General features: G+C 44.5%; 1 protein-coding gene across 2 annotated transcripts in view; it reads right to left on the bottom strand.

Annotated features, from left to right (window-relative positions):
• Nucleotides 1–12,664: 12,664 nt before the first annotated feature.
• Nucleotides 12,665–23,535, bottom strand: part of HSF2BP (heat shock transcription factor 2 binding protein) — a 30,099-nt gene continuing 19,228 nt past the window's right edge. Inside the window, exons 7-8 of one of the 2 annotated variants that reach the window (XM_079307915.1) lie at nucleotides 22,628–22,731; nucleotides 12,665–13,355 (exon numbers count right to left, since the gene is read on the bottom strand). In XM_079307915.1, coding sequence (XP_079164041.1) covers nucleotides 13,159–13,355; nucleotides 22,628–22,731 — 301 coding nt within the window. In that variant the 3' untranslated portion in view covers nucleotides 12,665–13,158. The remainder of the gene's footprint in view (nucleotides 13,356–22,627; nucleotides 22,732–23,535) is intronic. The other variant, XM_079307916.1, reaches the window with a different exon arrangement.

The following is a 23,535-nucleotide window of genomic DNA, read 5'->3' as shown; positions in this document are numbered from 1 at the left end:
TGAAAGCCAAGGGGCCAGCTCATGCTCCAGAGCAAACAAGGGGGCTCAGGAACAAGTGTCCTATCCCCTGCACTTCTTAAGAAAAGTACCAATTCCCCAATTTCAGCATTCTGAGAGCAGCTGCTGGGGTTCCCTGCTGGAGGCAGGAATGTGGCTCATGGGTTGTGATTCCACCTGGGACAGCTGTGCTGTCTGCACTGTCCCACCACATGGAGACAAACCTGCCTGTGGAAGAACTGCTCCTGGTGCTGTCTCAGGGCTGATGGACTGCACACCTTGGGTGGGAATGTCTGTGCTGCTGCTGAGGTGACTTATGGCAGAGTCAGGTTCATTCAGCATCCAGAAGGTTTTGCCTTCCTGCACCTGCCACTTGAACAGCCCACCCTGGCATTTCACACTTCCACTGGACAAAACTTCAACCCTTTTGCAGAAGCTGAATTTTCAAAGAGGCCGAATTCCTTGCCATGACAAAAATGATAGCATTTCTACATTCACTTCAGTTTGTGTCTCTTCATTTGAAATTGCATTTTCCCCCCAGAGTGGCTGAAACTCTGGATGTAAAATCAATTGAAACTGAGTCACTGGGCTTGATAAAAGCAAACAGACGTCATCATAACAGGAGTGAAGTCCTGCTTCAAGCCTCAGCCACCCTGCTGAGCCACCAGATTAATTAGAGGAATGTATGAAACTGAAATGAATAAAGCAACCATTAAACATGTTGCTAATATTTAAAGAAACTTGGCCAGAAAAACAAAAACCAGCTAGTGGACTAATGTTGACATTGTAAAATGTAAATTTACAGTGTTAACTTACTCCAGAATGAACAAACAAATATTTTAAGCAGGCAAGAAAAAATGCACATACTTCCAGCAAACATTGACATCTTCTCACACTGGGGACATTCTTGTCATGCTTACCCCAAGTGTGACACAATGCCTTGTAATAATTATCCATTACTGGGGCTTATCTGGGCTTGCTGATAACCTGGTGTTCCTGCAGCACATAAAGCAGTGCTTATTTCACCCCATTTATCTTGGACACCACTGTATTTAATCCCTAGGAGGCCCAAGTGTATAAACCAAGAAACACTTGGGTGCTTTGAATGACTCACTTGGGGCTACAGGCAGTCTTTGTAGAGCTGAAAAACTTACCAAGACAGATGGCTAAAGAAGGGCAGGGTGAGTATTTACTAAATATTCATCTCAGGAGCTGAGGGTTTGCCCTCTTCCAGTGTCACCAATGGGAAAGTCACTGATTTCCCACTGATACTCAAAAAATGACCCAGAAAAAAAAGTCAGGGTTTCTTTTAAATGAGTAAATCTGTGATGTCTCACAGATGCTCCAGTACAGCCAGGAAGTGGATCCTGTGCTGAGAGTGGGAGAGAGGAAGGGTAGATGGAGACAGAGAGAACAAAGCCTCTTATCCAGGGAATCATAACACAATACAGAGAGCAGAGTCGTTGATGGCACAGGCTTGATTCAGTTGATAAAAGTTTCACCTGTTTCTGCCTTTTTTTTTTTTTTTTTTTTTTTTTTTGTTCAGAGAGCATTTCCATCAGGGTACATCAGTGGACGTGTCTTTTATACCAATGTGAAGAAGGGATAACACTTCCCACTCACCACAATTCCTTTTATTGGGAATAGCTGTTAGAAAGTACTATTTATCCTCCCAGCATAAACCCCCTCCCAATTAAAAAATCTCAGCAGCAGAACCTGAAGGTCTTTATTTATTCCTTGAGCCCTGGTGTCTAGTCCAAAAATTTAAGAATATTGTTGAACAAGTCAAACAACAGATGCAAGGGGAGCAATGAGGAGATAGGGAAGAGAGTAGTGAAGACAAACAGCCATGTTATAAATACTCCTCTCTCTTTCAGCAGATGCACATTTTCAAGCCACAGAATGCAATTTTCATGCTGTCTCTAGACATAAGGATAACTGCTCTTCAGGAGCTACTTTGTGTGTTAAACAAATATGACATTTACAGATTGTTTTCTCTCAGTACTTATTTGTTATGTCCTGAGCTAATGACCTTAAAAATTGCTCTCTCTGATGGTGTTAGTGTGAGACGATTTCCAAAAAGCATGAAATTGCAATAAACTGTCAAGTTTGCACAGGTGCACTGGAGATTAAGAGATCAGCCACAGAGCCATTAAGATCAATGGCAAAACGCCCAATGGGACCAAGATCAAACCTTTAGAGTGTTTTTGAAAATGTCATCATTAGGAGAGAGATGCCTTCCCAGGAGCTCCACATAATGCTGGATTTTAACCATTCCCTTCTGCAATGCTCCTCTGAGATGGCAGCTGCTGGAATTTCCTGTTCATCTCTAAATAGATGAAGCAAATATTAATTCTGCTGGAGCAAGGATCAGTGGCACATCCTCACTGAGATACACCACAGAAGCCTTCAAATTCTTCCTCAACTGCAGGGAGAGGCACCTTAGTGGTGCAAGGAGCCAATTTGCACTCACTGCACAGGGACATATTTTTACCTATCATGACAAAATTCTAAGGAGTCAGGTTTTGGGAAAAAATTGCCCATCAAAAGGTAGATCTCTCACCAGTAACTGTCTTCTCTGCAAACACAGAAGTTTCATTCTTACCCCACTACCTTTCCACCTAGAAGGACTCTGGATCAGGGAAATTCCACTAGCTGGTGGGGTCAAGAGCAACAGTGATGCCCTGAGCTGCTGCTCTGCATAGAGTTATGCAAATAATCAGTTTTCAAAACCTCCCACTGCTTTCCCTGATACTTTCCTGCAAGGACAGGCAAATTTCCTTTTAACTGGCTAGGAGTGAACTCCAGAGCATGCCAGCCCCAAGAGCCAAGAGATACACTCCAGGGTGCACAGGCAAATGCAGAAGCCTTGGTACAGCAGAACTCTGGCAGAGATTTGCTTTGCAGTGCTCACACACGGGTTGGCTCTGCCTGAGTGATAGGTGAGGAGCAGAGTGTTTGTAAATGGCTTGGGAATGCCTTTCAGTGCTTCTCATCTGGAAAATGACATCATCAATGCTGAAGTTACGTTTTGCTTCAGTTCTCTGTTGGCAAAGTCCCACTTCTGTCCTTTTGTGCTGTTGGCTTTGCTCTGTATCGTGTCTTACACCACAAATGAGAAAAAGGAGAAAAGAGAAAACCTAATCCAACTTTTTTCCCCTCAAACATTCCATGTTAGTTTTCTCAAGAGAAAACCTGGGTTGTTCACAGAAACCCATACCCTGTGTCATGCTGTTAAGCACATACTTTCAGTTTGTTCTTCAAATATTTTTTTAAGATAGAGAAGTCAAGCAAGCAGGAGGTGGGAAATGACCAGATCTGAGGACACACATGCTCAGTGAGCTGAGTCACCCCCAAACCCAGCCAGCTGCCTGCACACAGCTCCCCTGCTGCTCAGCTGCAGATTAGTTCTGTTTTTGGCAGAAATTCTGTAAAACAGGAGATAATAGGTGCTACTTCTGTAGCACTCCATGGTTGGTGTTGCCCTGGCCCCTGTGGCACAGGCTCCTGGAGTCCTGCAGTTGATATCTGCCAGGGCATGATGCTGAAGGTGCTTTTCAAGCCCATCACAACTCCAGAGCTGCATCAGGGGCTGCTGACAAGAGCCAAGAGCCAACACAGCACTTGTCAGCCTTTTCCAATACAATAGCTCATCCACATCTAGTGCTGAATGGCCATGGGAGGAAAGAAAGCACAACAGAGCAGAGGAAGATGCTTCTCTTTATGGAAAAGAGTAAAAAGGGCAAGAAATGCAAAAATATTCCCATCATCAGACAACTCTAAGACCTTCTTCCCTGACCCTGTTGTTGCATCCTTGGCCTTGGCTACTATTCTGAATTCAAGGACAGGGAGACTTTCAAGGTAAAAAAAAACAAAGCATCCCCTGCAGGGCAGAGGAAGGGAGGGAACCACAGTGAGCCCTTGGGAGAAGGTCTGGATAAACAGAAGCTCACAGCACTCACCTGTCTGCCTGCCTTCCTCTCAGGGCTGTGGCCATGGGGCAGACAGAAGGCACCCTGCCACAGCTGGGCAGCTCCTGGTGCCCCAGCCCTATTGCCCAAGACAGACCAGGTAACTTTAGGCAGCACTCTGGGTGCTTTTGTTGCTGTTTTCCTTTCCTCTTCCCCTGCTGCAATCCATGCTCATTGCTGATGCAGAGAAGCCTGGTTGGTTAAGACAGGCTTTGCTACCTCAGGGGTGGCATCACTGCAGCTTCCCTGCTGCCAGCTGATCAGACACAGCCCAAGGGAACCTTGGCTCAGGGTGGGGAGGTTACTCCTGTGACAGGAAGGAAGGAAGGAATATTTTGAGACCTGACAGAGATGAGGAGTAGGAGCAGCACTAACACAGGCTGTGCCTGCCTGAACGGCCTGGGAGATGCTGATCCACAGACAGAACAATGCTGGGGACTCAAGCAGCTTCTCCAGGCTCCCACCAGCACCAGAAACAAAACACAAGGGACTCCAAATGGCACTCCCAATCTTAGTTTGCCTGCTCCTTGACCATACTTTTATTTTCCAGGGAAGTTGAGCTCTTCAAGAATGATCAGATTCAGTATTCCCAAAGCATCCAGCCAGGATGTAGCACAGCTCTGGGGAGCCAGCTCTGCCTGTGCAGCAGCAGGAATGAGAGCACAGCACACAAAGATCTCCTCAAAGCCTGGCCCACAGGCAGTGCAGCCACCTACAGAGGTTTCTGCTCCTGGGAGAGCTCCCCAGGGAACAGCCCTACCTCTCTGCCCTGTCCAAGGATGAGCTTTCCTTGGCTAACTGCTTATCCCTTCCCCACCCTCATTTCCTTTCTCCCTTCCTTCGTAAACAGAATCTCCTTCTTTCCACATCACTGTGCTCAAGGGCTGAGTCCTTGGTAGCCAGCTTCTTTTTTCTCTTTCTCTTAGTTCCAGAATGCCCTTTTGTCTTCCCTCAAGATCTGCAGGAGGGATTGTTTCATTCTCATTGAGGATTTTAGCATTTAATTTAGGATCTTTGGGTCCTCATTTAGGACCTTAGCAGTCTCCTATCTGGAGAGGCAGAGGAGCACAGGCCTGGAGAAATTCCCCCTCCCATAATTTACGGTGATGAGAGCAGGAACACTCTGGGCAATAGAGAAGCTGCTCCTTCCACATTAAGCTTTCATAGCACGACCAAAAGAGTTCACACAAATGGAAACTGCTGTGAGCAAGCTGGGCTGCAGATAGGCAGGAGCTGAAAGCCCAGAGCCTCTTTTTCCACAGGGTTCTTGGTAACCTGGCAGGAGCAACATCTTGTAGGAGACTTGTAGGACTTGAGATGGACACTTTCAGCAGCTTGCAGGGGTCTCAGTCACTGCCCCAGCAGGACTATCAGGACAGCAGAGGACATGTCACAGCTGCACAACTGGCTGGGAGCAGGTCTGGGTACCCTCAACACCTCAGGCTCCCTCTTCTTCCCTCAGCCACTCATTACTTGGACTGCAGTATCATCCTCGTTGTGCCTGCCAGACACTTTACTGACTTAACCCAAAGACTTTTGCAATGCAGGTACAAGTGATCAGGCCAAGGCAGAAAGGAGGGGAGTCACACAAAAAGAGAAACAAAGCAGAAAACTGATTTGGAAGACTGAGCACTCCAGCAATACTCCCTCTGAAATCAGGAATGCTCAAACAGAAGCTCAGCCCCTCAGCAAATCTGCTCCACATGGTTTACCTGTGTACACAGGAGGTCTGTGACTGCACAGGGAACTGAATCCACATCCCCTGAGTCCAAGATAAGCCCAGCAGCTTATCTCAGGCCCCAGGGCTGCATCTCCTGCCCCAGCAGGAGCCATGAGAAAACATCTCCTGGCCACCAGTGGAGCACAAGCTGTACAATCTTCTTTTGCTCACAGAAACTGGAATGCAGCTCCAAGAAACTGAAATTTAATAGCAGCGAGGCACTTCAGAGGAAATGCTTAGTTTGTGTAGTAATATTTCCCCTTTTTTTTTTGTGGCATTATAGCAGTGCCTTAGTAGCACTTTCCTGTCCTTCCCTCAGCTCTGCTTTTGTGACAGCTTTATCACTGAGAAGGTTGCCAGTGGGTCAGCCCCTGACGCAGACAGCCTGTACAGTAGAAGCTCCCTATCACTACAGAACACTCCATTATAATTAAAAATTAATGGCAAATGCACTCTCTCCCTCTCTCAATCCTGAGAAATGTGCATCATTCCGGGGACTAAAGCTTGTGGGATACCAAATGCTTTCTGTTCGAGGTTCCGTGCACGGCTCTGCGGCAGCTCCCTCAGCAGTGTCGCTGTGCTCTCCCGCTTGTGAGCCGCCCTTGAAACCTCGCCTCTCCCTCGGCCACTGACAGCAGCACTATTGTTTTTAGCAGCTCAGCTTTTCAGATGACTTCAGGATCCCCAGAGGCCATTCCTTTTTTTTTCTGCCTGTGCTCCAGATTGCCATCAGTGCTCACGAAATGTCTCCAGCACCGTTTGGTCCCTTGCCATTTACAGCCAAGAGGGCACCTCCTTTCCCTTGGCTTCCTTGCCCGGGATCTGCCTGCTGCTGCCTGAGCTGCCTGGGCACTGCAGGCACAGTCTCAGAAGGTTTCCGGGGCAGTGTTACACTCTGTCAGCATTGTTAGAGCTGAGCAGGGCTGCTCAGGATCATTGCTAGAGAGGTTTCCTGAAGGGGCTTCCTTACTGGAATGTGGGTGACTCACCGCTCTCAGCCGCTCTTGTCTCAAAGACATCACGCTCCTGCTGCGCCAGGGTCATGAAAATCCCGAGGAAAAAACAGTTGCTGCAATGCTAAGAGGAGAGAGGATGTTTGGAAAAGCAGTCACTATTGGTAACTTCTTGCTGCTGAGCAATTTCTGAGTGCATGGAGAGCCTTTGTGCCAGCCACTGCATTTTCCAAAATGCAGCTGCACCCAGCCAGGTGTGCAGTGCAGAATAGTGGTGAGAGCTTGTGTGTGTTTGTGTGTGTGCCTGCTGGGGAGCTTGCAGGCTCTATGGAGACACTGCATGGCCAAAGCAGAGGTGACCACCTGCCCACCCATGTTGTGGGTTTGTTATGTGTTACAGATCCTGCAAAAGTCCCATTTTCCTCGTGAGCAGCTCTGCCCAAACACCTCCAGGGTCAGCAAGGGCTGCCAGGGGATCCATGGAGAGGACAGCAGGAGAGCCTACACTTGGGTTTTCAATAGCTGGCTGCCCTTCAGGTTGGCCACCCTGTCCTTTGCCCAGGTTTGCTCCTTGGAAAAGGCATCCCACAAAATGCCAGCACCATTTCCTGGCACAAGCAGGGCCCTGCTGCTTTTGGCCACCTCTCTGAAGTCAGGCAGCTCAGCACACTCAGGACAGTGTACCCCAGTGCCCCCCAGCCTGAACACACACATGCTGCCCCACTGCTGGGGAAGAGCCTGGAGCACTGCTGAAACCCTGGGCATGTCTGCCCCAGCCTCTCAGCCCTGCTCCAGCAGCCTCTGAGACTCCACTCCCCTTAGCAAAGACTCCCTCTTGGGCACCAGGGCCCAGTCTGACAAGAGAGAAGCTGGAGAGGGACTCTTAGTTAGAAACTGTAGTGACAGGACAAGAGGGAATGGGTACAAATGGAAAGAGAGGAAATTTAGGTAAGATATTATGAAGAAATTATTTACTGTGAGGTTGAGGAAGCCCCACCCCTGGCAGTGTTCATGGCCAGGTTGAATAAGACCTTGAGCAACAGGGTCTAGTGGGAGGTGTCCCTGCCATGGCAAGGGGCTGGAATGAGATGATCTTTAAGGTCCATTCCAACCCAAGCCATTTGGGATTCCATGAAACTGATTCTGGACACCAGAGCTTTTGCTCAGGATGAAGGTGTGCACATCCAAGAACTGGGTATTTTTCCCCTACAATCTCAATTTTCTGTTTTGTGCTAGTATAGGGTGAGTGCTGCACTTTATTTGACCCTGGTGGTGACACAGCTCCAGAATACAGCTACACAGCTACAGCTATCCCTGTGTGAGGGATTTATCTCTGCAGAGAGCTTCAAGCAGCTCACCTGCTCTCCTAACACCCAACCCAATCCCTTGCCTCAAAGCAAGACTCAAATTTTTAATACAACTTCAAAGCAAGGCTCAGGTGGCACAAAAGGCACTTAGGCAGCTCAGTCAGAGCTGACCTTCTGCATCCAGCCCAGGTCACACAACCCCTTCCCATCCCCAGCCCATGCCAGCCTTGCCCCCAGTGTCTGCTGCCTCTCCCACCTGCAGCCCAAGAGCACAAACACGTGCATTTGGAAGGACCTGGCATTTGAAGTGCTTTCACTGCAGTCACGCCCACAGTAAAAATTATAGCTCCCATAAATGACATGTGCAACTACAATTTGGTCAAAGTCTTTTCAAGGTTTCCGACTGAGCAAGTTATAGGTTGTAAAGGTCATCGTAAAGCATCGGAGAAGTTTAAATCTCTGTGACCTCAAGAGCTCTCTAATGATTTTTTTATCAGCTGTGACTTGGAACTTACATATTCAAGCAGCAACCCAGCAGTTGCAAAAATTCCTGCATAGAAACCAGGAAAATTCCAAACACAGACACAGCCAGATGCAGCTGAAAATGAAATGCTATGAAGAGAAATGAAGGGGTAGCCACACTTTGCATAGCTCATAACTTGTAGCACAAGCACAGAGCAAGGAAGAGGTTCCTTATTCCCCAGGAAAACTCCTTTCTCCTCACCTCCAGAATCCTCACAGGACTGGAGGCAGTAGAGGAGATGAATCATGCAATATTTGCAAGACTTGTAGAATCTTATCAACTCTGAAAGCCAATTTGTGCTAATCAGCATGTATAGCAAGTGCAAATGATAACTCAAAGGAGCAGCTAAATGACTGGTGCAACCAGTCATTAAATCAGCTGAAAGTTCATTTGTGGCCACAAGACCAAATTGTCACATCTCCCATTCTTCTTCCAATTCTTCCTTAAAAGGGCCTTATTTCCCTTTCTTAAGCAGCCAAACAGGATGATGTGCCTTGAACCCCAGTTCACTGCCCTTCTCACAAATGCTGGGAATGTGTCCTCATGTAACCAAACACCACCTCCCCCCAGGACACTGGTTGCTGTTCCCACCCAAGCTCTCACAGTGCCCTTCAGAGTGCCAGGCCCCCCTTGCTGCCATGCTTTGTCCCTCAGCACAGGGTACAGTCACCAGCTTGCCTTCTTCTACTGAGCTGTCCCAGTTTCTGTCCAGCCTGATCATGGTCAGGCTGAATATCAGCCTGAACCATAAAGAACTGGTGGGGCAGTACATTACACAGCTAAACTTCTTCAGCTGCAGGATGTAAGTTTAAGGGATCCTCATTTATTTTACCTTTTCATCTAATTTACCATCAGCATCAACTATGAAGAGGCAGTATCTCCCTGGAGCACCAGCAAACAGGCATCATTCCAGGGGTCTGTGCAGTGTATACAGACTGAAAGGAGCAAAGTTCACTTTTAATTGTGCAGCTGATACTGTGAATTTTCTTCTACAAGTTGTTAAAAGAAATTTTTCATCTTTTGAGACAGCTAAGAGTCAAATTTTGCTTTCAGCTACATGGGTTTAAGTCTGGAGCAACTGATAATCTCAAAGCAGCACCAAAAGTCACATTTTCTCCACTGAAATTCTGAGATTGTGCAATAGAGGAAAAGGCAAAGCTGGAGAAACTCTGGACTTTGAACAGAGCTGTAGAAACTCATGCTTTGACTGTGTGAAGCCCCTTTACTCCTGTGAGCTACCAATCCAGTTAATCAAGTAATACAGTTAATCAACTAAGTACTTCAGTTAATCAAATACTACACAGAAGAATACCAACTTTTCAAAAGGATCCAAAAAAGCAACAATCCAAAGGCAGTGTTTTTTACAGTCCAGGCTGAACTCCTGATGTTAAACCAATAAATCTTCCTAATGGGCCTGAGTTTCAGAATTAAGCAAATCTGAAGCAAAATAAAAGCTGAAATTTACAATGCATCTGTTGACCAGTCTTTAACTGCAGCAGCCCCATGTGTCATGCCATGTCCTGTGTGCCATGCATTGTTCAACTTCATACACTGAGCTTTGGCACACTCTGAATTTTCAGAGTCTCTGTTATTCAGACACTTTCTTTGACTCATAACCTGTCAAAAAGAGATGTCTTTCAGGAGAAAGGGAGACTCAAAAGAGATCCACAGTCACTTAATAGCCTAGTTTCTAGCACTAACCACATGAAGACAAATGAGGCCATCAGACACTCTTCTCTTCCAACAGGGATCTCTCAAGCTTATCAACACACAAGATTATAAAATGCTGTCTGCAAACAGCAGGGCAATCTGAAAACTTGCAAAATCTGTTATTGCAAAATAGACACCAAAGGGTAGGATTCACCTCACCTAATTTTAGCCATCTAAATGGTTGGCATCTCATCTCAACAAATCACTGCAGCTTTCTCTACAGCCAATGGCAGGAGATTCCCTCCTATTTCAGGATGGAAAAAGGCAGCAAAGAAGGCATTGATGCTGCTGGGGGAGAACAGTTTATGACAGATGCCAAGGTCTGTGAGAATCCCACTATGACATGTCCAAGAGTATGCACAGGGTGTTACAGGCTCCTTGGGGAGAGCTGCAGGCTTCACTCCACAGTGGAAAGGTTCAACTGACTGTACACAGCTCCAGGCCTGAGGAGGAGCAGGAGGGGCTGGTCCCTGGCTCCATCAAATGGGGAATTAGGGATGGAAGGAACCTGAAAAACAGCAGAATGATCTAACAGCTCATCATACAATCTGCAATTACCAATGTCCATTTCATTTCACTAAGACAGTTCAGACATCTTCAACATTTCAAATACTCTGGAATGTTAAAGGATCAGGCTTATCCCTGGCTTTCATCCACTCACCTTGTTTCAGCATCATTCAATTCCAGTGACACCTTTTTTTCCAACCAAAAAAGTATCATGAATTTACTTCCCTGTGATAAGTTTCCCTCAAATGCTGTCATCTTCTTTTCCATAAACTCAGTTAATTGTGAACACCTAGAAAAAGCAAACTTAGGGAAAACACAGACTTTCCTAGACACAGGTTTGACACAAGTTCATCTCTGATGTGCCTGATACTTTTCCTCTCTAGTATTTTAATATGCACTGTATTTCACAGATGAGGTGGCTTTTTCTTATTTTTCAGCCTTGCATAATGAAACACTTTGTACAGAAAAAAGACTTTCTCAAGGTTAGTGGGTCATTGATGATTTGCCTCTGAAGAAGCAATCCTGGCAAACTACACCTGAAAATACAGTCACATCTGGGAGACACTGAAATAACTTATCACCAGATCTGAGCAGCTTGCTGGGGAATACTCTATCTCAAATCACCACTTTGAGCATGGCTGGCCATGCCAATGGACACACAATGAAGATGAACAGTCCTGATTGCTTTGTTTCCTGATTTCACACGGAAATGAGGTGCAGATGCACTGCCAGTGCCTCTCACAAGGCTGGATTTGGCCCATCACCACAGTTCACTGACCTGGCTGTGAGCACCTGTGTCACTCCCAGCTTGTGCACACCACACTGACCCTTGGAAGGTCTTGGATTCAGGTTGGGAAGGACAGGGAAATTTTCAAGAAATATCTCACATCCACAGGACATGAGGCTCCATCAGCTTCTTTTTTGTTTTTCTGTTATTTACTGGCTTCCAAAGTTTGATGAAAGACCTTCGTGAACAGATAATTCAATGCAAAGTGGATGATGCCCTTCAGTGTTTCTTGAAATTGAACATTTTCATGAGTTGATATTCCAAGAAACTACCAATTATCATTTTGATCCCTTTAGGATTAAACTCTAGGAGGATTAACTAGGATAGCAAGATAAGAAAACAAATCCAAAGAAGGCACACTCAACAAAAGATTTAAAGCCTTCCACAAATCTGCACTTGGTTAAGTTCAATGTAGTGCTGAATCAGACATGGTAGAATTCTGTGCAACACACCCATGTATGTGAGATCACTATCTTAATCTTCATTTTACAGCCCCAAACCAGACTGTTAGCATCTGCAGCATCTGAGCCAAGTAATTTCAAGGTGATTTATTACATTTCTAACTCTGAACATCCATCATTCTACAAACAGCCTAAAGGGAGATGCCCTATACCTTAACTTACACATATTACTGTGGTCTCCCTCTAAAGCTGCCTGCCAATTGTAACATTTAAATTGTATGAAGTTTACTTTGTGTTTTCTGTAATTTGAAGTGCACATTGATTTTGTTAACACATTGGATTCCCAGATGAGGTGCAGTAACTTTAGTATGGAAAAAGGTGCTACCACAGCACTGCACTTCTCATTTGCTGTTCCCTTGAATAGCCTCATTTAACCAGTGCTGTTTCTGACATCACAAAAACAATGCTATTATTTTCTAAAAACATTAGAAATTCTACCAGTATCCATCACCAAGTGTTTGTATTTACCCCTGAGGTAAGCAAGCTGTACTCAGAAGCTCCAACAAACCCCAGGGTTGTGAGGGGATGTGATGCTGCACACGACAGAGCAGCAGCTCATTTTAGCCTCTTAAGCACATAACTGGGTACCACAGACAACAGCAATTTATTTCCCTTCTCAGGGCTTTTCTAAAAACAATAGCCCAGTTTCTAGCATGCCTGGCAGCCAAAGACCAGCTTGACTTCCAGTTAAGAGTGAATCTGAATACAAATTTTGAAAGCACAATCCATTACATGCTACAGAATATCAGTTTTCTTTTATTACAATAGAAAGAGGTGAGAAATAACAACAATAAAACTGGAACTTGGGGTGCATTCTGACACAGAAGAGTTATGAAAGGCAACAGAGTTTTCTTCACAGTACAGTAATTCTTAAGGACGGACCAAGAGGATTATTTACCTGCAATGAATTGTTATCAAGGAATGAGAATATTTTACCCCATGTATACAGGAAATACACAAAACACCCACTGACCACTTTGGAAACCCATTATCAATAAAATTCTGCTCAAAGAATATAAACTTGTCCCATCTCTACCAGATCACCCAAGGTTTTGTTTTCCCAAGTACGATTTTCCTTGGGTTCATTCAAATTCCCGAAAAGGATTTTGCCAGAGGAAGTTAAGCAGGGTTGTTTTTGTTTTTTTTTAATGAAGCCCATCTCCAACAACCAGCAGCATAAAAACACAGGAAACACACAACCATTTGGTGTCGCGGAGCTCTTCTACGCTTCGCAGTCCAACATTTTGAGGTCCTCGAGGAGCTCCCTGGCCAGGGCGCGCAGCTGGGCGTTGCGGCTCTGCGCCAGGGCGGCGATGCGCGGCAGCGGCAGCTCGGAGCGCGCCAGCGCCAGCGCCGCCGGCTCCAGCAGCACCGACTGCAGCAGCCGCAGGGCGTGCAGGCACACCTCGCTGTCCGGGTCTGAAAGCAGGCAACAGAAGCACCCAGGGCTTGTTAGGAGAGACGCTGAAAGGATCTGCCAGCCAGGCAGGGAATAATGTAAGTGTTGTAGTTGTCAGTGCTGTTTGGTGCTGGCTGGTTGGATCTAGGAGGTACCTGAAAAACACCTTTTTGTCCTCCCTCAGCAGCTTCTGCCCAGCAGTGTTTGTGAGGGTCTTGGGATGCAACATAGGCTGTGACCAAAAGTATGTATTCTATCACCATCTGCTGAAACCAGATGGGGCAGTGATCCTTATCTCCATGGGAGATATTCTCTGCTAATGGATCATCTGTTAAAACCAGGTGGGGCAGTCATTTTATCTTTTCCACAACCTGTCATTCCTCCAGGAAAATATCATCTGTTAATGGGCCATGAAGTCACACTGTATGAATGATAAAATTACATCATCCCACTGGGAGATGCTCCAGCCAGGGGAAGGAGCCAAACAATTCCTACCTACATAAAATCTGAGATTTTGAACACCACAGCAGCCTTTTCTACTAGATTCCAGAGGAACACTAGACCTCTCCACATCATCCCTGGACCTTCAGAGGAAACTGCACCTTCTCCAGGAGCACTGCTCCAGCTGAGCCACATCTGCCACTGCAGGAGGATGCAGCCACCATTGAATGGGACTGCTGCCAACACCCTGACTGACTGACAGGTGTCAGCTTGGATTCTGACTCTGGCAGGATTGGGATTGTTCTTTGTAATACTGCATTTCTATTTTAATTTTCCTGGTAAAGAACTGTTATTCCTAATTCCCATATCTTTGCCTGAGAGCCCCTTAATTTCAAAATTATAGTAATTTGAAGGGAGGGGGTTTACATTATCCATTTCAAAGAGAGGCTCCTGCATTTCTTAGCAGACACTTGTTCTCCAAACCAGGACAGTGAGGGAGAGATAACCAGGAACCTTTTTCTTGTGTTTCAGATATTGAAACTGCTGTAAAGCAAGGAATTTATCAACCTGAGTTTATCCAGTCAGTACCCAGGATGTACTGTTGGATGCAATCCAATTTAAGAGCAAAACAAACTGTATCCCATGATTATTCTGACTTAAAAAAAACCCCAACAGACTAACAAATCAAATCTGCAGTAAATCATCAGGCTTTTCTTTAATTTCTTTTTATATGAGGCTTTGGATTTCCTAAAAGCTCAATAAAATATTAATCTTTATAAAACTTTCTAGCAACCACATATCAACCTTCCAAGTGTTTAATTCAGTCTGCACAAAATTGAAATGAGTATTGAAGCACTGCTGCTCAGGAATGTGCCAGGGAAATGTAGCAAAGACTTTTGACTGACTTAAGCCAGGAAGACATGTAATAACTCCACTGCTAAGAACACAGGATGCATTTTTAATTACTGAAACATTAGGAGCATTACATTTTAATCATTTGCAACGGCCCATTTGCATTTAGTGGTTTACAGCTTTATAAAAAGCATGTGGTAGAAAGACTTCCCTATTCTGCATATTCCAAATGAAAACATCTAATATATTTTTATAGCTGAAGCAGTTATTTGTCCCACGTGCCCATGCATTTTTAATGTGTTTTTCATTAGCATACCTAGTCTTCAGCAAGCTTTTGATAAAGGGCTGTGCAGAAAGGTTGAGAAAATTAATTCAGATAACTTTGAGCACAAAATCACCAGAGAGACCAAAATCTCACTGAAGGAGCATAAAACCAGTGCAGTGATGAACCAGAGTGCACTGAGATTGGAGGAGGTTTTTGGTGGGGCTGAGGCAAGTTCTTTCCCTTCCTGGCTTATTTCACACATAACACTGGTGACCTGAAAAAGGACTGAGGAGAATTATTCATTACTGCAAAAGGGTTGAAAGCACCCAGGGGGGCAGAGAACAGGATGTGATGGACATTGAAGAAGACTGGATTTTAGCATGAAACTCACTGCTGAGATGGGGATTTTTAAGTAATTCCCAACAGCACAAGTCTGAGGAACAATATGAAAGACTGTGACATCTGATCTACACCCAAAAGCCAGGCACTCTCTCTCTCTTCCCCCATTTTCCATCATAAATGGAAATAATAATGTCTTAACCTCTTAAGAAAGGAGTTCTACTTTCTCCTGGAAAACCAGCAGAGTGGGGTATAATCTGAGGACACAGGTATTGTCCAAACCCAAAAAACAACGTGCATTTTCTCCTTTTCTGTGCAATGAGAATCTTAGCTGTTGGGCATGCTGCACAATTTTAAACATGACAAATCAATAAAATCCCTGTGATTAGTGCTGCACACCCATGGCACAGCCACTCTCACTGCTGACACCCAGGCTGAGGGCTCTGAGGAGTCTCTTTCCATCATCATCTCCAGCAGCACCAGCAGGTGCAACTTTCTGAGTGATGAGCAGTTGTAACTCTTGGGGAAAAGCTGCAGCTCATCCTCACAGCAAGACTTTATGCCCAATTTCCTGGCCACCAACACTTCAGTGAATCCTTTTGAAAAAACCTGGGTACAAGTTTTGGTTTTCAGACTTATTCTAACCTAAAGCCTTGAACTTGTCTTCCCTTGCCTTCCTTTTTTGCCTCCATGCCTTCCACATCATGTATTTTTTCATGCCTGTTTTTTTTTTACCTGTTATATTGTTCAAAAACTGCACAGATCACCTCCCCCTTTTTCTGTTCTTACTATTATTCTACATTTATTCATGGGAAATAGCAGCCACAAACGACAGCCCAAACAGGTAAGAAGCTTTGGGGAGTGAAATCTATGTAGTTCATTTACAATCTTCCTCTGTGTGACATTATTCCTCCACGAAATAAAGCTACTAATACTTTTAATGGCTTGCAGTACTGCTGGGAAGCTTCATACATGTAAAATGAAAAGAGCTTTGTTATTAATACTGTTACAGGAATCAATATTAGTATTATCTGCAAGTGTTTAAAGGCTGTAGAAATTAAAGAATCGATCAGGGGATGCCTTAGCAGGGAGCCAAGAAAATGAAGATCTGTAGAAGATCAGGAAATGATTTCCAGCTTGATGAACAAGAATGTTTTCCAGTAAGAGCAGGGAGGTTCTAGGAAGAATCTCTAGCAGCAGCCAGGGAAGCTCAACAGCTTGAGTCACTGAAATGAAGAACAGACTAGGCACGGGGGCATCCAGCAAAGGAAGGAAATGATCCTGCACCAGAAGATGACTTAATACACATTTAACCTCAGATTGCCATTGTTTTGAATGCATTCTGAGATGCTCTCAGTTAAATAAATACATATGTCTTAAAATACACTCCCTGAGGATTACATGTGGTTTTGAGAATACTACTTATTGAGGATAATCATGTTCCCTAAGAAGATCTAAAAAAAATACCAGAGAAATGTTTCTCTTGTCTTCAATATCATTAGGGACGTTTTCTAAAAGCCCTGTCTACAAAGCACTCAGAGAAATGTAAGGAATCTTCATTATTCAGCATTATATTTATGTCAACAGCTTCCAGATTTAGTCATTTCTACACTAGCTGAGTAACATTTTGTTTGTACAAGATCAAAAAAATCCTTTAGCTATAATCCAATCAGTGCATCATATCCTCCCAACCAGCAGCACACACATCTCCAACTACAATTTCTATCACCATTATTTCTGGAGAAGAGGGGGAGAAATGAAGCTGCTTGCCTCAGCCAGGATCACAGGCGTAGCACAAACCTACCACCATCATAAAGTGCTGATGTAATTTTACCAAGGTGTTGAAACTGCTGGAGTTTGCTGACGTCCTGCAATCTGCCAGCTCAGTTTGATGTCACTGGCTTTCAGTCCCTGACAAAAGGCAGCTGATAACGTGGAGGGATTTTAGTCACATCTGTCATTAGCACCAGGCTCTGGGATGAACTGTCCCCTACAGCAGTGTTTAAGTAATTGCATTGCATCAATGCTGAACAGCTTATCCACAATTGGCTCAGAGTTGTGTGAACTCAATTTACACGTGGCCACACCATCCCCTGGCCACCTGAATGCAAGATTTATTGCCAGCACACTGTTTACAGCTGTGCCTGTGTACATGAGCACAGAAGTTCTCAAGGCCAAGTGCAAGGTCCTGCACATGGGTTGGGGAAATTCCAAGCACAAACACAGGCTGGGGGATTGAGAGCAGCCCTGAGGAGAAGGGCTCAGGGGTGTTGGTGGATGGGAGGTTGGATATGAGTTGGTCACGTGCACTGACAGCCCAAAAAGCCAAAAGTGTCCTTTGGTGCATCCAAAGCACCGTGGGCAGCAGGGGAGGGGGGGATTCTGCCCCGCTCAGGTGAGACCCCACCTGCAGAGCTGCCTCTAGTCTCCTTCCTCACAGTATGAGGAAGACATGGATCTGTTGGAGCAAGTCCAGAGGAGGGACATAAGGATGATCAGAGGGCTGGGGCACCTCTGCAATGGAGACAGGCTGAGAGAGCTGGGGGTGTTCAGTCTGGAGAAGAGAAGGCTTCAGAGGCACCTAAGAGGCTCTTGCAATGCCTAAAGGAGCTCCAAGAGAGCTGGAGAGGGACTTTGCACAAGGGAATGTAGTGACAGGACAGGGGACAAGTGTTCAAATTCAGGTTGGATGGCCTTATGAGCAACTTGGCCTAGTGGAAGGATATCCCTGCCCACAGCAGCAGGGTTGGAACGAGACGCTCTTTAAGATCCCTTCCAATTTAAACCAGCCATTCCATGACTTTACAATTCCAAAAGTTTCCCACCACTGTTGTAGATATGATTCAATTCAATTCCTGTCTGATTCCAGCAGGAAGGAGTGATCTGCCTCTCAGCCTTTCCTTGTAATGAGCCTGTCAGAGTATCTGTGTCCAACAGAGACACAGCCATGGCTTCCCCCGTGTAAGATTCCTTTGCATTGCCAATGCTGGCAGGGCTGAGGCAGCATCTGCAGCAGCAGAGTTTTCCAGACATTTCTGTACTGTTGATAGGTCTGAGGAGACAAGAAATGAAGTAAAGATGCTCTGAGGGGTAGGAGCAGGGAGAACACCAAAGTAGAAAAAAAAGACCAAACTTTGCTGCTGCAATTCTTACAGACACAAATGCACTTTCTCTCTGCAAAGTTTTTGCCCCAGGCTCCTGTCTTACAACTGGGTTTCTGCCAGTCTCCTCCCTGGCTGGGGGGCTGCTCCCATGGAGTTCAGCTAAGGAGAATTCCCCACTCTCCTACAGACACGTTTGTTATCAGGGAAATCCTTGAGAGAGACTCCCAGGATCCAAACTGAAGCAGCAATTCAGTCCCAATTTGCCTGGGCTCTACTCAGGGGATGAGAGAGAACAGGAGTTTGCACAGAGCTCTGTAGCTGGTGGGTAACACTGCTCCTCACAGAACATCAATTTGCACGAGTTGTTAGGCAGGGCAAGGACCTTGTCAAGAAGCTCCTGCTCAGATGGCAAGGACAGCCTAGAGCTCCATCTGGCAAGCAGCCAGGTATGGAAAAGTATGAGTATGGAAAAGGGCAAACATTCCATGAGGCTGCCCTGGCCTCTCTTCCAGCCTCCCAGATAACTGAGGCTCAGGGAACTCTGCGTCAGAGCTGACATCCCTGCATTTACCTAAATGGATGTGGTCTTAAAGGGCAATCCTCTCCTTCACATTAATTTCATCACTGAAGAGCAGCATGGAGATGAGTCAGGGGAGGTTTAGGCTGGATATCAGAAGGTTTTTCAGCCAGAGGGTGGCTGGGCACTAGAATAAGCACCACAGGGAAGCTGTCACAGCCCCAAGCCTGCCAGAGTTCAAGGAGTATTTGGACAACATTCTCAGGCACATGGTGGGATTCTTGAGATGTTTTGTGGGGTCAGGAGTTGGACTCAGTGATCTTGATAGGTCCCTTTCAACTCAGTATATTCTATGGCTCTATGATAAGAGGATGAAATTCTTGAGCACTTGAAAGACTAGTTTTCATTTATGAACCAAAATTTATTTTAATACAAACATCAGTTTATAAATATGACTGTTCTGTTTGTCCAGATGTTTTTTAAATAATATGCTACCATGCAAATAACCCGAAATTTCAAAAGCTCTCACAGCCATAATGAATTCAGACAAGCATTAGAAACCTTCAGAGTTAGTCATGAAAATCAAATATTGAGGTACAGGCAGCCAAGTGAGAATGTGCTTCATACAAGCATTTCTAATAGAGACCATCATTTGCAAAGAATTTGGATAAACAAGGTTGGATTTCCACATGCAACTGTGGTGGAGGAAATTGAAGGGCAAGATCTAAAATTGGTCCTATGTCTCTTTTTGTGTTTTGTTTAATGAAGTACCTGGAGCAATTTGCCAGCAATGGACAAGAAATGTCCCTGAACAAGTGTCTCTGAATTCCATGCTTTCTCAAGTATGCAAAGAGACAATTTTTTTAAACAGCATTCAAAGAAAAGGAAAGTGGGAAAAAAAAACCAAAATAAAGACACACAATGTTAAAAAGCCCATCCAACCAAAAAACCAAACAGAGAAAGTGGATAAGAGCCAAGATCCCTTTTCTCCAGCACTCATTTGTTGGCAGATATTCTGCATGATCAAAAATGAAAAACATTAAATTTAGTCTTTATTATTAATGCCTGAGCTGATTGTTACTTCTTATTCTTCAAGACATCCTTGGCAGAGTAATGTTCCAATCCACTTCTTTGGGAGTTACAGTGCAGATGTCTTAATTGCATCTTTAGATGGAAAACACCAGAAAAAAAACCATTGACAAATCTCAGGTGGATCTCTACCCAATGTGATATAAGCTTCTTTTTCTGTGGCTGAGGACAGGGCTTCTTTAATCTGAAAGTTATGTGAAAGCCTCAGCCAGGACACCAACACAGGGACAGCAGCTGATGGAGGAAGCTAAAGCTGCCTATTTTGTCCAAGATGGGAACAGCTGCTCTGCAAACAAATGGTGCTCCACAAGAGGAGAACTCTATTGATCCCACAAGCTGCTCCACAGACAGAAATCTGAGTCACCATTCATGTGCTTTATGCTGGCACCAGGCTGGGAAGGTGTAGGCAGGCACAGCTGATACCTACATAGAGGATTCAGTGATCACTGTTGGCTATTAAAGGGTGTCCATCTTTTAGAATGTTTTTAAAAGGCAGAAAAACAAGGAAGAAAAAGACAGGCCCTCATGAAGTGTTAAAACTACAGAGACCTGCATTATCTTCAAAAATTGTGTCAAACATATTGTTTTCTCCTATGATCAGTACAGCCTCCAGCAGAAAGAGCTATTAAGAATTCTTGTTAGTGAACATGAAGTCACACCAGCTCATCCAAGTTTCCCAAAGACAGCAGGATAGTTTGCTGTTAACATTCTTACTCCATTAGGAGTAAGATTACCTTTATTAGATTTTTTTCCCTCTTCTTTCTCTTCCAATCAGTGTATTCAACATCGAGGCACATTTCTGTCTCTTCAAAAATGCTGTGAGACAACTTGAATCAAATCCCTCTTTGCACCAGATACAACAAAGGGAAATAAAGACAATTTAGTCTATTATTTTCTCTCTTCATGTAATGGGGAGGGCATTCTTCTTCAGGGGACAAGGATAGGCAAAGACTAAGAACTCAGAGAAGGAATCTGAGGGAGTTATCAGCAGCAGTGGGAGAAAGATGGGCCTGATGTACAGCTGAGGTCATGGACACTTGTAGAATGAAAAAAAAAAAAAGCAAACAGGATGATTCTCTGAAAACAAAAAAAAATATCAGAGGATGATTTCTGGGGCCTCTCTCAGTGGGAATGGTGGTAAAAAACTGGAAATCTGAGTCATGTCATAAGCCTTAATCAAAACAGGCTTTGAAGAAGCTTCCTGCAAGCAGGCAGCACATCTAGGATACTCTGCCAGCACAAGGTAGTGCTCTACTCTCCTGCATGGAAAAAACAGGACGTTATAATGTAGCAGCTCCAGGTGTTTAAGAGCTGAATCATGGCTAACAGAACCTGAAGATGCTGGTCAGGGAAACAGGAGAGGAACAAGAGTGGGAGGAAGCTGATGAATTTTCCAAGTAGAGACATTTAGAGACAGATTAAATGCTGGAAAACTAGAGATCTACATGATTCTTTGAGGGTGTTTTGGGTTGATATTTTTTGCTAGAACAGCTTATGTGCATATTAGCCAACATAAATTAAAAGGGAAACCTGAACTAAGACATGTAAAATTTCAAAGCACAGCTGAACAAAGGACCATGCATTTGAGCTCTCTGAGGATCCCATTTTTATCAAAATATATTAAAAACCCCTATAGAAAGGGTGTTTTCCCTTACAAGGATTACTTAATTTCCTGAGACCTTGTAAAGAGAGCCTGTGGCATTCCACAGCAGGAAATTATTTGATGAAAAGCTTGAGCAGCTACATTTTCTGTAAAATAGTTAAGGGAACCATGAGCTATACAAATAGCTTTCAGTTTACCAACCCTAACCAAAGCTTTCTCAAAAATTCAGCATCAAAATAATGTCTGGAAAAATCAGATGCAATCTCTCTCATTTCAGCTGCTCCAAGTGTTTAGCAGTCCTATCTCAGCAGGGCTTTAGCAGCACAGAGGGATAATTAACCTCCCCAGTCCTATCTGCACACCAAAATCTCATAAATCTTGAGAAAGCACAGGCAGGGCAGTGTCACAGCTCTGTCCCCCTGCTGTCCCCCACGAGCTGTGCAGGCAGCTGCCAGCCCAGTCCAATGTCAATCCTGGCTCCTGCACAGGGATTTGAAGCCTCCCAAAGAGCAGAGCTTTGATGTCACCCATGTACTTGACAGTGACAACACAAGTCCTTGACGTCCTTGGAGTCCTGCACTGGCCAAAGGCATAGCTGGGAATAGTTCTCCAGCCCTGGAGCCCCAAATCCTATTAAAGCATAAGGCCTCTCTTCAGAAAAGGGCACTTTTGCAATGGGTCAGTGAAGTTACAGACTCAGCTGCTTCCCCCCAAATGTGCACATTTCCCTTTGTTAATGGCAGTGAACTGATATGTGGTTTCCCCTTAAGGTTTATTTTAAAGTTGGTATATGAAGACACAAGTGGCTTTTTTTAAAACCACCTCATCAAATTTCTCCATTCCCTGCTCTTAAATCTACCACCCTTAAATTTTACATTAATGGAATATTACATTCAGTGCCAACAATTTTGTGGGAAATGCACTTCCTCTCCCTCCAGCTATCTGCCCTTTATGTTTACTTTTATTCTGTCAAAAGCTAATCAGGCTACAGATATAAATTTCTGGTTTGTAATTTGCAACATCCATTGCAAATCTACAGAATCCTGAAAGTCACAGTTGACAAGATTCTTAGAGCAACTTACCATTCAACAGCCACCAAAGCAGGGGAATAAAACCTGGACTTTCACTGATGTACTTCAAGCCTTTCATGTTGATACTCACATTGTAAAGTGACATTAGCATTAGCCTAGAATTGAAAGAAAGGAGATGTGAAGGCTTTTGATTTCTTTGCATGCTTCAGCATCTTTTGCCTTTTGTGTCTAGCACGTACCAATGCAGAGGCCTGTGCTAGTAATTTATATTTTGGTAAATCTCAAATTATGTATAAGCAATGTTGTGCAAACCTCTGTTTCTACTGCTAAATGACATATTCCAAACACATGGAAAAGAGTAAGATGATCTCAGGGAGGGGCTGGAATGTTCTCTGTTCTGGAGCCAGCTTGGCTACTGCTCTGTCTCATGCCTGAGATAAACTTTCCTGACACTGCACTGACACCATGTCCAAACAAATGGGAAAGGATAATTCCAAATGGACTTCACACCTCACATCCAATTCTCAAACAAGGTCTCATGGCTTCAGCTCCTATGCCACCAGCAGACTTTAGGACACTCTGTGGACATTTTAAAAAAGCAGAAAAGGCAGTGACCCATTGCAGGCTAAACTGAGTTTTAAGAGGTGCCATTTATGTGCTCTGAGTTTGATCACTCAGTTATTAAGGAGGAGAAAGAAGGAAGAACAGATTTATTAAATCTACTGCTCCAGTGGCCACTGCCAAAAGCAGGGAGAGCTGCTCTGGATCTGAAATTGCAGCTGGTAAAGCCCATACATTGCTTTTCATCCAGCCCCTGCAGCTCTGGGCTTCCAGAACCAGCCCTGACAAAAGAGCACAGCACTACCTATAATCAGCCAGAATGGAAATGATCAATAAACCATCATCTTATAATGGCAATGTTAACATTTCTTGAGAATGTCTTTCACCCTTAATCTGTT

Source organism: Erithacus rubecula, assembly GCF_903797595.1.
Source record: "Erithacus rubecula genome assembly, chromosome: 1".
In the NCBI taxonomy this organism is placed as follows: domain Eukaryota; kingdom Metazoa; phylum Chordata; class Aves; order Passeriformes; family Muscicapidae; genus Erithacus; species Erithacus rubecula.
This window is presented reverse-complemented; position numbering and strand designations above follow the sequence as displayed.